This window comes from Elaeis guineensis, chromosome 2 (genome assembly GCF_000442705.2).
Source record: "Elaeis guineensis isolate ETL-2024a chromosome 2, EG11, whole genome shotgun sequence".
NCBI lineage: Eukaryota > Viridiplantae > Streptophyta > Magnoliopsida > Arecales > Arecaceae > Elaeis > Elaeis guineensis.
In genome coordinates this window covers 122366539-122379520 of record NC_025994.2, presented here as the reverse complement: position 1 = coordinate 122379520, position 12982 = coordinate 122366539, and the positions used below count along the sequence as shown (strand labels likewise).

Here is a 12982-nt window from a genome sequence, read left to right as displayed (position 1 = left end):
TTCCATCTTTTGTTACTTACATATCTCAAAGTAATCTATTCTTCATCATCCATCTATCCGCATGGATCTCAAACTACTGCCATCCATCCATCTAGATAGATCTTAAAATACTTTATCATCCATTCGCATGTATAGATTTTGCTATAATTCATATGTCTATATAGGTCTTAAAGTACTTCATTTTTTATCATTCATTTGCATGCGCAGATCTTAAAGTACTCTATTTGTTATTATTTATTTATTTATATAAATTTTAATGCATTTCATTCTTTATCATCCATCTATCTACATAGATCTTGAAAGATGAAGACATTCATCCACTAATATAGATTTTAAAGTGCTACTTTCTCCGTCTTTCTTTCAATTCATATTAAAACAAAACTCCCTTGCTATGTTAATGGGTAGAATAGTTCTGAAATTTTATAAAAAATAGTTATTATGTGATTTTTACGTGATAATATTTTATAACAGAGATGGGTTACTGGACCATATTATCACGAACTTAAAGTCTAAGTGACTAATTGATATTTTTTAAACTTTCAAGGTTTAAATTTAAGTTACCCTAGCTTAGAAGATATCTCTATAATTTTTTTATTTTTAAACTATTTGAAGATTTCTAATCTATATATTAAATAATTATAAAATTTAGATATTTAAAATAATATCATATAGTATATATTTTTTTATTAATTGATGTATGAGTGGACGATCTTCAAATTTATATTTTTTTATATATAAATAATTGAAAAATAATAAATTATATTCAATAATTTGAACCATCAATATGGAATCCAATGTTTAATATAAACATGATCTGATTGGAAATATAATTGAGTGTAACTAATTTTATATATTTATACGTACTATTTATCTTAAATAATCATTTTTCTTATATCTAGTTAAATCCCCGCGCTCCTTTTTTTTTTTTTTTCCTCTCTCTGTTCAGAAGAAATCACATGCACTCCATCGAAGCCACTTATGTGCGATCACGTGCCAATATTTCAGTCGATATCTAGAAAGCAATGCGTTATCCTCCCGCCGTCCTGCAATCCCCTTCCAGTGACTTCCAACGCGAAGCTAACTTGACGCCGTTAACGTTCCCAATATCAACATCATTATAGTTATCCCCCGAAACGCCTGCCGGCACACGGATGCGGGGATTCCGCCTCCGCACGCGCCCATTCCGGATACACTGATGCGCCCCACTTGCTGGCAAAGCAAATCCTGAGGCGAGAGAGGGAAAAGAACGTTAAACGGACTTCGACGCTCCTCGATAAATCCCCAACCTTTTATTCCATCCCGAATTGGCCTCCGCTATCCAGCGCATCGCGATATCTCGAGAAGGCGGAGAGGGCAACGGGACAAGCGGCGTCCGCTCCCATTTGTCCGAACCCGCGACAACGGCTCTCTCTTCTCTGCCAATAGTCGCCTCTCCCTCTCCTGCCCTCCGTTCCCTTCCTCCTCTTGCCCTTATTTCACTCTCGCCCCTCGAAAAAATTCCCATTTCCGGATCATTCCCACTAATTTGTTCTCTTCTTTCCTTCCATTCCGCCTTTTCCAGTGGTCTCTTTTCTTCTTTTTTGGCTTATTCTCTGTTTTTTCGTCTTTTTTCCCATCAAGATTGATGCCCGATTCGCCACTGAGGGAATGCGAGGCGAAACGGTTCTTTTTTCCGCTGGAAACAATGCTTTTTTGTTTTTTTGGTTGCCGTTAAAGCTTTGGGCTTTGGTTTCGGAGGTTCTTTGGCTTGGGATATTGATTTGAGGCGGAATCGGTGATGATATTGGGATTGAGATGAATGGGCGAGAAGAGGAGCCCGTGTTCGAGGTGGCGATCGTGGTGCCCAAGAAGAGGGAGAAGGAAGGCGATGAGAATCGCGACTGTGTTGAGTTTTTGGTGCAGGAGTTGAAGACGGCGGGTTTGATAGTTGAAAGAGTATGCGGGATTTCGGATGAATTTATAAAGGTTTGTTTTTTTTTGATTCCTAATACCGTTCTTTTCCTTTTTTTTTTTTTTTGTGGAAATAATGTTTTCGTCTATCAAGAGTGGTTCTTTTTTTATTGTTTATCTCTTTCCCTTTATAACTTTTTAAGGGATTCATGAGGAACTCATAAGGATTGGTTCGTTTGATTGTTGTTGCTGTTCTTTCTTAATGTGACATTTGGGATGAATTCATAAAAGATGTGTCTGCTTGATTTTTTTTTTTTTTTTAATTGCCGACCTCTCTTAATGTGGGATTTTGGATGAATTCGTAAACATTTCTTGCATCTTCTTGAGGCGTCCATCAAGAACGAAAGATATTAATTGAAGGCACATTGTTGCTTAAGAGATCTGATTCTATTATAATAAAAGCACTCCTTTCCATATCATTCTTCTGTATGCATTTGATTTTTGCTTCTCCAGATCTGCTGTCTCTTGAAGAAAGCAGGCTTGCAACATTTGGTTATATATTGGATCCATTTATTCTTGTCTACTTAACCAGAAAGTGTATCAGTCTTATCACTCTTCTTTATTTTACTACTTTATAAGAGGCTTATAAAACTTGTTTGTGAAAAAGTACTTACGGTTTTATTGGTTTCTTTGTCAGGAAAAGCTTAGTTTGTTTACAATTCACAGATCCTAATTTTGTGGGGTAGGTCTGAGAATACGTTGGCTAATATCCGACTATATCCGATTTGGATCGAATTTAGATAGAAACTAGCATAAAAATCATGCAATGCATGGGATGCAATTTTTTCTCCATTTTCTAATTATTCTTGAAATTTAATATAGAATGTATTTTTATATAATAGAATACATAGCAGAAATAAGATAAAATATAACAAATATAAGAGCCTAATTATTTTCTCAAATAAATTTTTGATATTAATATTAAAATGTGCTATCACTGTATAAAATTCTAATAGTATATCTATATCTGTCAATAATAAAATAATAAGGTCATGATCCATCTTGCATATAATAAGAAATAGAAAATTATTTTATCAAGGAGATATTTAAATGCAATATAACAGGGTCATTAGTGGTTGTACTTGTACTTTTAAGTAAGATCATGATAATAAAAATGCAATGGAGATTAATAAAATATTAGTGTAATCCAATGACTCCCATAGAATATGGGCAGGGTACATTACTAATAAAAATATTTTTATTAATATCAACATACATTAAGCAAATATGATTATTAATAATGCCATTAATTTCTGTATTAATTTCGTAGTACTTATGAAAAATTCTTTATTTAATGCAATTTAATAAGCAAATAGGCTTCTTATTAATGATATTATATCATTATGAACCATATTAAATAAGAGCCCTGCTTATTTATCCAAAATAAAGAGTTCTATTAATAACATTATTAATATGTACATTCACATGGCAAATGGAGAGCTCTACACAAACAGAGCCTACATTTTAGTATATATTAGCACACAACTCGTGCAACATGCACATATGATTTTTTAATTTATTTTTCATTTATTCTTTAAATGTAATATATGGTTGGCCTTCTTGCAAGTTTAGTAACTAAGCCTTAGACCTATACCTAGTTACCTGTGCATTAAGTGCAATATGGTAGTGGGTTCCATTTCCTTCTTTATGATTGTTGCATGTTAGTTTTTGTTATTGAATTCCACCCAAGATTTGATTTATATCCTAATAACTACCAATTTATATTCGTATTTAGATAGAGAACAGATAAATATAACTAATATCCAACTAGTATCCTTATCCATTTTAGAATAAATTTGGATATGCTTAATAGCCGATTCATATTCATATCTGTTGGAATAAATATGGATACTAATTTGATATCTGTTTAATATCCGTATTTATATTCATATTCTCTGAAAAAATACATATATAAATAGGGATATACCAGCATCCAGTTCATATTCAATCTGTTTTCAGCCCTATTATGGCGTAGACAACTTTGCTCTGTCATATGAGCAATTCTTTCTTTGCGAACTGGATTGTGGGTCATTAATTGATAACTAGTTTGCTAAACAATTGTTGTATTTATAGGTGATTATTTTCACTGATTATTACCTATCTATCAAATGATGAGTCACATCTGATTGGTTAGTTTAAATTTATGGTTGAAAGCAGTGGCTGTAGGTTGGAACATCTAACTTGAAAGTGATAATTATTAACTGCAGATTTAAGTGTTCTTTTCATTGTAGATACCCCCCTTCTCACTCATGAGGCATCTTTGCTTACTAATTTTTTGTCCTTTCAGCTGGCAGCACCACCGGAAACTTTGGGAAGAGCTGCAACTGAATTGCAAATAAAAAAGTTGACTTACATTGGTAATTGTGTAAGAATTTCATTTCTAATTTTATTAGGCTACCTGGACTTCCATGAATTTACTCATTTATGGCCTTATAATCTTGGATTCTGTTTTAGGAATGGAGCTACAGTTTGAGTGGGACCAGGTTACAGCATTTGTGACGCAGCCAGATGGATCTTTGTTCAGCTGGTTTGAGCGGTTTCGCTGTTTCCATCATTTGATTTACAGAATTGTATGCCTCATCTCTCCCCTGCCTGCTCCTTTCCCTCTTTGTGTATACTACTTCATGAAGCATGCATATGTTTGATATCTGCCCTTCAAACAAGATTGTTTTAGTCAAAGACTGAGGGCCTATTTGGGAATTCCTGCAGGAATATCCTGCAGGAATCAGGCCTGTTGGCCTGCTCAGCCCATATTCTTCTAAAGACCCAACCTGGTCTTAGCCTAAAACTCATGTGTGGGCCTGTTGTTCTGTAGGAAGGAAAAAAAAAACTCATGGGTGTCATTTTTTCCCTCCCATAGGATTTGGGCTGGAGGAGTACTGGGTTGATCTGGGCCCTACCTAAATAGACTGCCCAATCTAGAACCCAAATAGGAAATCCAGCTCAATCTTTCTGGATTTTCCAAACAGGCCTCAAATATCTCCCATTCATTCTGTAGGAAAGTCAAAGCCCTTCATAGGTTTTAAAAGTTACATTTCAGCAACATGTTTGCATGAGGGTTTGTCACAATGTCTCCATCTTATAATTGCCATGTCATCAGGTGAACAGGACAGAGGCAGATCTGACATTAAAGTTTGATGGTAAAGAGATACGAATTCAGATAAATGAATCATTACTAAAAAGATTTGAAGATGAAGGAATTGTTAAACAAGTCTTTCCCTTGCATGGTACGCTAATTTCTACTACCTATGTAATCTTTAATGGCAGCTGACTGATAGCATACTACTGCATGCAGATGAAAAAAAGAGGAAGCAGCTTTTGAAAAATTGGGCTCTTAACTGGTTGGATTTCACATCACAGCCGGTTGACGAAATTTATTTATACTATGGGACAAAGGTTAGTTCTTATAGTCTACAATCCAATTAGACTTTTCTATTATCTTTGCCTTCTCTTCATTGATTTTTCTATCTGATATTTGACTGTATATCACTAGTCTTTCTCTGTCCACAATTTCTTTTCTGGCATTCCATATTGCAGATTGCCACATATTTTTCTTTTCTTGGAATGTACACTCGGTGGCTGTTTTTTCCAGCTGCACTCGGACTTGCCCTGCAGCTGATTGATTTTGGGTATGATATTTCTTATTTAAGAATGTTGTGTACTGCTTCTATATGTTGAATATCATGCGACAAATATAGAATTGATTAATTTGATGGCTTATAAAAAAACAGATCAATGCAGTTACTTGTACTTCCTGCTTTCTTCATTTTCATCATTTCATGGGCTGTTTTTTTCTTCCAATTTTGGAAGCGCAAGAATTCAGCACTTCTAGCCAGGTGAACATTATTCTCTGTTTCTTAGAATATTGACAGAAAGATTCATTAGCTGCTTATGAAGGAAGGACTAATGCCTTTTCGCCCACTTCTGGCAGATGGGGTATAAACTATTCACTCTCTGAGTACAAGGCTCTAGACACTGAAATGAATTCCTTGAACCGTGTCCATGCAGATCATGAAAAGAATTTTGATGCCAATAAGCCAATAGAGAAAAAAATATTACAAAGAGATGAGTGGCTTGGACTTCTACTAAGAATAAGAAATAATACAGTTGTTGCATTGGCTATCATTTGTCTTCAGTTGCCGTTTGAATTGGCTTATGCTCATCTATATGAGATCACCGAATCTTATACTTTAAAGTAAGATTTTTGGCTGCAATTTCCTTTTTAAATTTTACAAAAGCCTTAAGGTTTTGAGAAACTTGGATAACATGCAATTGAATGATAATACTTATATGATAATTTATACTCCCCCTGTGTTTGATTCATATTGATTCTTTAATAATTTAATTCATGTTGTCTGCTTTACACAACCATTTGCTTTAATGAACATTGAATGACCACCCACCCTACACCCCAATCCCACTTTTTTTCTAAATCATCCATGTTGATTACATGCTGAACACTTGAACATTTTTCTGACACCATAGGTTGCATTTACTTTGCACCATTAGAGAATTTGGTACATACTGAACACTTCCATAGGTTGCATTTACTTTGCACCATTAGAGAATTCAGACTTTTCTATCAAAGTGCATGACTAGCTAAATAAGATGATCTAAGTGTTATCTAATTCACTTAAGAATAAAACTTGAGTAATGAGATCGAAAGAATGCAAGATTTTAGTATGGAGATAGTTATGTGATAAAACAATATTTAATTTGCCATATGGTAAAACAAAGGTAAACAATGGAACAGACTACATTTGGTCTAATTACCAAATATATCTTGATGAAATTTAGGCAACTAGGAAGAACACCAAAGAATGGACAAAAGCACATAAACACCAATCAAGAACAAGTGAAGGAGGTGTATAAAATCACTTTATTGTGGAATTGGACTTATGAGATATACAAAACCTTTAGAGTGGGGATGGAAAGTAGTCTAGGGCAAGTTCCAAGGATTTTAGAGATCTGATTTACCTATGTCTTGAGAAGGTCATGTATCCAGGTGATTTTCTTAAGCAGGCATTTAACTTGCAAGTTTAGAGTGAAGATGAAGGATTTTTTTTTTTTTTTTTGGAAAAAAAAAATCTCGAAAAGAATATGCAAGAGTACCAGGTTAGTGTGTTTTGCGGGCAAGGAAGAGAGATGCACTGTGTAAGTATATCGACGACGATAAAGGTTTATGTGAAGGAGCAATGGCAAGTAGAAAGACTAAAGAGGCACGGTGCAGTATGTGGCAATTGGTCTTTATTAAGATGATACTGAAGATCCTCTTTTTATAATTATTGTAGACCTATAGTTTCATCTGTGGATTAAAATGCCGTATAGCATGATCAATACAACATGGTAATAACATGCCAATGCTTCACTGCCAAGTGGCACCAGCATGGCACTGGCTGCATGTCAATGAGTTGGTGCCAATTGATATTGTTTGCTTTATTGTACTAAAAGATAAAAAATAATGGACAAGAATGGTCTAGCGTGATTAAACTAGAGTGGATGGAGTAGGGATACCTTGGAGGTTCTGCAATCATCCAATAGCATTGGGGCACAAACTAAAACTTGTGACAATTACACCATCATCACATGAGCATGATATGACACTGCAAAGATGAGATGCTAAAGTAAATGGTGGTGAAACTTTGAAGGAAGGGATTATACTATTACACTTTCAAAAGCCTAAGAGAAATTCCCTTAAAGTTCACGGATGATCTAATGTAGAGCAGTCTCAAAGTTTAGGTTTGCTGCTGTAAAAAAAGATAGGGTCATAGCTGACTGGATGTAACTGGTGAAAGAGAATCTGGACTTTTTATTCAAATTATGGAAAATATTGATTATAAAAATAGTGAATATTGTATTGAAACTCAGTAAAAGGTTGCAATTTTAAATGAGCGTATGTGGAATTGAGGACACAATAAGGCATCACTTAGGTTCCATCTTTCAGAAAGATTTGCAAGTAATGAAAAAGGATGTCCTGAATATGACTAAACCACAGTGGATTAAGTGGTAGTATGCAGCAAGTCTATATGATTGTTAATTACTATTCAAGATGTGAATGTTGAATGGTATAGTTGCCTGCAGTGAATAAAAATAAAAGCCACTGTGGTTGTTCCACCAAAAAGATGGGAATAGGGCTTGAGGCACTTTGAGCTGCAAGCCTAAGAAATTAAATTCAAATAGTTCTAGATATATTAATGATTCCACATCATTGATTGCCCTTGCTAAAGGCCAAAGACCTGAAGGCCTTGACCATAGCATTAGTTCTATTTTAACTAAAAATTTTAGAGTAGACAAAAAAAGAAAACAATCGGATGAGTTGCCATATTGAAGTATCATACGAACACATAATTGGGTACATAACTTTACCTGCCTCAAGAATCATTGCAAAGGGTAAGTCTCACTATTCGAAGAGCAGCATTAACCCCAAGGTACCCTGAGGATTTTTTTTTTTTTTTAAATTTTATAATAATCATCTTTGCCTTGAGGCATAAGCTTTTTTAATCCTCAAGCTGGCTTTCTGAGACTGTATATCAGTTGACATAACAACAGTGACACACTGCTGCATTAACAGTAATGCTACCATAATACCAGTTTTACGTTCTGTATTTTAGAACTTGATCTAGAAACTCTTTTTGTCATTTCTGATGATGCTTTGACGTGTTCACAAAATTAAGTGAATTGATGGACTGTCTATAGGTGAAACGCTTGTAAAAGTTTTACCAAGCTAAATGGTTTTCATTTTCTCATAGCGATTTCTTTTATTGGAATCGGAAAAAATCACCTCCTCAAGGAGTTTTACGGCACTCATTTATGTAAGAAACTTATTAAGCTAGGTTTTTGTATGTGAGGACTAATAAGACATGAGATGAGGCAGAGTTGATGAAGCAGGAATGCCAAACTAGTACTATTGAGATCAAGGTATATTGTCTTGGTAATGGGCCACATACCAATGCCACTTTGTTGTCGTGTCGCTACGTCCAGCAAGGGGCTGGTTCGATGTATTGAGTGTCAGTATGCCTCCCATATGGCTTATTGGTAACGAACCAGTATAGTATGGTGCCTTATAATGCCTGGTTTGGTACGGTATGGTGTAATGGTCGAGATACAAAACAATGACATGCAAAGCATATGAGTGATTTGTGTGATGTTTGGCCATGGACGGTCCAGCTGAAAGAGCTGTCAATATATGTCTGCTTTACTTGGGCACACTGTACGAACAACTGCAATAACTATGATGGCAGTATTGGAGAGTCAAATCAATATACTCTCCTTATAAAATAGATTTCCCGTCCATGATGGCAGTATTGGAGAGTCAAATCAATATAATTTCCTTATAAAATAGATTTCCCTTCTCACTGCATGAAGCTATTTACTGAAGCATGGCGGATGAAGCTAACATCTCTAAATGCCATTATAGTGGATATCTGTTCAACGTCACAAAGAATCATGATAAAGTTGAAGTGAAGATTGCTTGTGCGATTGTCCTTTGTGTTAGTATTCATGGATTATGAAAGCATTAATTGACTCGTGTTCATATAAAAGTTTATTGGGAAGTCTGGAAATATGGTTTCCTATATGCTAATGATTCGTGCTGCAGGTTTTTGCTGACGGCTGTCTATCTTTTGGCAATTCAATACTATACACAGATTGGTGGCAAAATGTCTGTCATTCTTATTAATTATGAAAACAATCAAGGCGAGGAGTCTAGTTCTGCCAGTTTGGTTTACAAGGTGAACCTAGTTTGTGGTGGATACCTTTGTTTTTGTTGGCATATATATTTTGTGTAACTTTTTATTGTGCAGGCTCTCTTTCTTTGTTGGCAGTCTTTCAAGTTTATGTGTAACTCTTCTTTGTGCAGGTTTTTGGCCTTTATTTTATGCAGTCATATATTGGATTGTTTTACCATGCCCTGTTGCATCGCAACCTGACAACTCTTCGTGAAGTCCTGATTCAGCGCCTTATTGTTTCTCAGGCATGGCCTCGGTAGTTATGCTTTTCTAATATTACCTGGCTTTCTGCTAATCCCATTATTGAATGGTTAGCTGATATTTAGGTACTGGAAAATCTGATGGAGAATGCTTACCCCTACCTCAAGTACAGCTATAAGAAATACAAAGCTGTTCAGTAAGCATCGTGATATTCTTTTACTACACATTTGGGTATTTTTGTTCCCTATTTGTTGTATTTTTTATTTTTCAAAAGAAAGAAGAAAAACTGATGAATCTTTATGTTTTACAAAGCAAGAAAATGCACGAGCAAGGTTCATCAGGAGGAAAGAGAATACGCTTGACTACCAGAGTGGAAAAAGAGTATCTGAAACCTTCTTACACAGCATGCATTGGGAAGGAGCTTGAAGATGGCTTATTTGATGGTAGTTATCATTTATAGATATTTTTTTGTGGACACTTTTATAATCTTATTGTTGAGTTGTCCCGACAAAACATTCTCAATCTGAGTCTTGTCCAAACATTAAAAAAAAAACATGGCACCTATTGCAGATTATCTGGAGTTGGCTTTGCAATTTGGAATGATCATGATGTTTGCATCTGCATTCCCTCTTGTGTTCTGCTTTGCTATACTGGTACGTATCCCTCTGATTGCCCCAGATCATATTTTCCATGTTGTGGGTATATATAGACATCCTTGTTTGGATGGTTATGTTTGTCTCCATGTAAACACTATTTTGCTTGAACTCCTGCAGAATAATATCACGGAAATCAGAACAGATGCTCTGAAGCTACTTGTTATGTTACGGAGACCTGTTCCTCGTGCTTCTGCAACAATTGGAGCTTGGTTGAACATATTCCAGGTTTGGTGTTAATTATAGAACATGGTATTGCATAAACCTTTTTTGTGTAATATTGGTGATCAGAGAGGCAAGAAAATGTTATGGAGGTGGAGATGAAATAAATTCTGTGACTTGACTATAACCTTGTTGTCATAGATGTAGTTCTCACACCACACAATAGAGAATTGCAAGGTTCAAAGCGTTACTTAACATGAATGTTTAGGTGCGCTAAATGGTTGTCTTTGGTTTTCCTGATCCATGGTTCAGAGCATTGGCAAATAGGAAAAATTATGTGAAATGCGGTTCTGTTATGTGATCGCAATTCTTTGTGCTCATATTATTCTGTTCACCTAATTGATTCTTTCATCATGTTTCAGTTTCTAATTGTGACAGCAATCTGCACCAACTGTATACTGCTTGTTTGCTTGTACGATCAGGAGGGGAAGTGGAGAATCGAGCCTGGGCTTGCAGCAATCCTTATAATGGAGCATGTTCTTCTCCTTATCAAATTTGGCTTCTCTAATTTTGTGCCAGAGGAGCCGGCATGGGTGAAAGCAAATCGTGTAAGAAATGTGGTACAAGTGCGAGACATGTATTCTAAGCAACTTCTAAGGAGTATCTCCAACTTAGAGAAGAAGAGAGACTGAAGAAAGCAAAGAGATTGGGAAAGGTTTCATGTTGATTGGTCTGATTGATAGTCTCTATCTCGCTGCCTTTTGTGGTTGTTCAGCATTGCAATTTTGAGATTATCCGAGCATAAATAGTGCAGGGCTCTAATTTTGTAAATTAAGTGGAGCCAATGGAGCTTGTTTTTCTTTTTGTTGCGAGGTTTTCTAACTGGGTTTTTTTGTTCCAAGGGCGTGACTTAACCTTTGTTATATCATGTAAATTTTTTATTAGACCAGCTTGAGACATTTGATAGCAGACAAACAAGGATTTTTTTTTTTCCCAAAAAAAGCAGCATTACATACCAGGTTTTCCCTTCGGGATTTTTGCATATTATTTCCTGAAAATTTTCATATTTGCACATTAATCCATCTTCTTAGTTTTTATATTTAAACCTCTGAAATATTGTAACTTATTACTTATATAACTATCAAGTTAACTAGACAATACCAGAATATTCTGTTTATATTCTCATGGTGGTGTTAGTCTCATATCTTTTGGATATTTCTGTACTTTTTAACCCATGCTGCTCTATTGTTGGTACCTTGGTTGCCAAGTCCTGTGTCCTCATTCATTGTTAATCTAAGGGCATTCGTATTCTTCTGTAATCTTGGTTGATCCTTACCAGAGTTTAATTTATAAAAAGTAGTGGATGGATCCATTTGTAGAAATGGAGAATTTTACAAGAATTTTTATGTAAATATAGAAAAGTTAGAGATTAATATGCAATCACAGAAAATTAGAGATTAATTTACAAAAGACCCTTTTTCAGTCTTTCAGACAACCTAAATAATATTTAAAAAAAATAGTAGAATAATATGAACGTATTGAATATGGTAATTGTTCAAAATCATAGCGAAGCATACATGAAAAAGTCTAAACCAAGATGAGAAAACAAGGATGAAAAAGAACCTATTTCTCTATGAAAAACAGTAAGCTTTTATTGCCCTACTCCATGTGCAAAGCATCCAAGGAAGCTACTTTCTGTGATCAAAAGACTGCCTTTCTTATTTTCTCTATGTACATCAAACGAATAAACGAATCATCTCTTCATCGATCGATCTCAACTTGGTCCTCCTCTCTGCGAATCGGATTTCGAGTCGCGCGAGCTTCCAAAGCTGCCACTCAATTGGCGGGCGTAGGCGACGACGGCCTTGGCCCAGCGCTTGATTTCCTTCTTGAGCTTGTCCGGGTCCAGCTCCTTGAGCGGGCCCGAATCCATCTTGAACTCGAGCCCTGAGAAGCACCGGTCGAAGTGGGCACGCTTCGAGCGCGAGCCGCTGCCGCCGGCGATGGCGTCCTCCGCTGGCCGAGCCAGAGCCTTGTCTCCTGACATGAGTTGTCTTTCTTTCTATGCGACACAGGTGATTGGCGAATTTATTGTGGTATCGTGGGGTTTTGATAGGAATTGGCTCCAAGTTTTATGATGAATTCCATGGGACGGCCTTCGATGTTGGATTGCTTGTTGGGACTCTGGGGGGTTTGAAGTCCGGATCAGTGGAGGTTCTCCGCACGTATGTATTAGTGTGCTGCTGCAGAGACTTTGCTTCCAAGTCATTTGTCGTGACTCGTTAAGCA

General features: G+C 35.9%; 1 protein-coding gene across 4 annotated transcripts; it reads left to right on the top strand.

The window, feature by feature from the left end:
• The first annotated feature begins 1139 nt into the window (after window positions 1–1139).
• Window positions 1140–11552, top strand: LOC105037933 (anoctamin-like protein Os01g0706700). 4 transcript variants are annotated; one of them, XM_010913589.4, is made up of 15 exons: window positions 1140–1965; window positions 4238–4307; window positions 4405–4520; window positions 5051–5090; window positions 5246–5346; window positions 5488–5579; window positions 5682–5786; window positions 5882–6145; window positions 9548–9680; window positions 9809–9922; window positions 10004–10074; window positions 10191–10321; window positions 10449–10531; window positions 10652–10759; window positions 11116–11552. In XM_010913589.4, exons 1-15 carry the CDS (start codon window positions 1795–1797, stop codon window positions 11383–11385), a joined length of 1869 nt encoding a protein of 622 aa, XP_010911891.1. In that variant the 5' UTR covers window positions 1140–1794; the 3' UTR covers window positions 11386–11552. The 4 variants fall into 4 exon arrangements, with proteins under 4 accessions (XP_010911891.1, XP_073109221.1, XP_010911873.1 ...); XM_010913571.4 differs by having other exon boundaries at window positions 1143–1965; window positions 5051–5177; XM_019846825.3 differs by having other exon boundaries at window positions 1918–1965; window positions 4238–4315; window positions 5051–5177.
• The last annotated feature ends 1430 nt before the right edge of the window (window positions 11553–12982 follow it).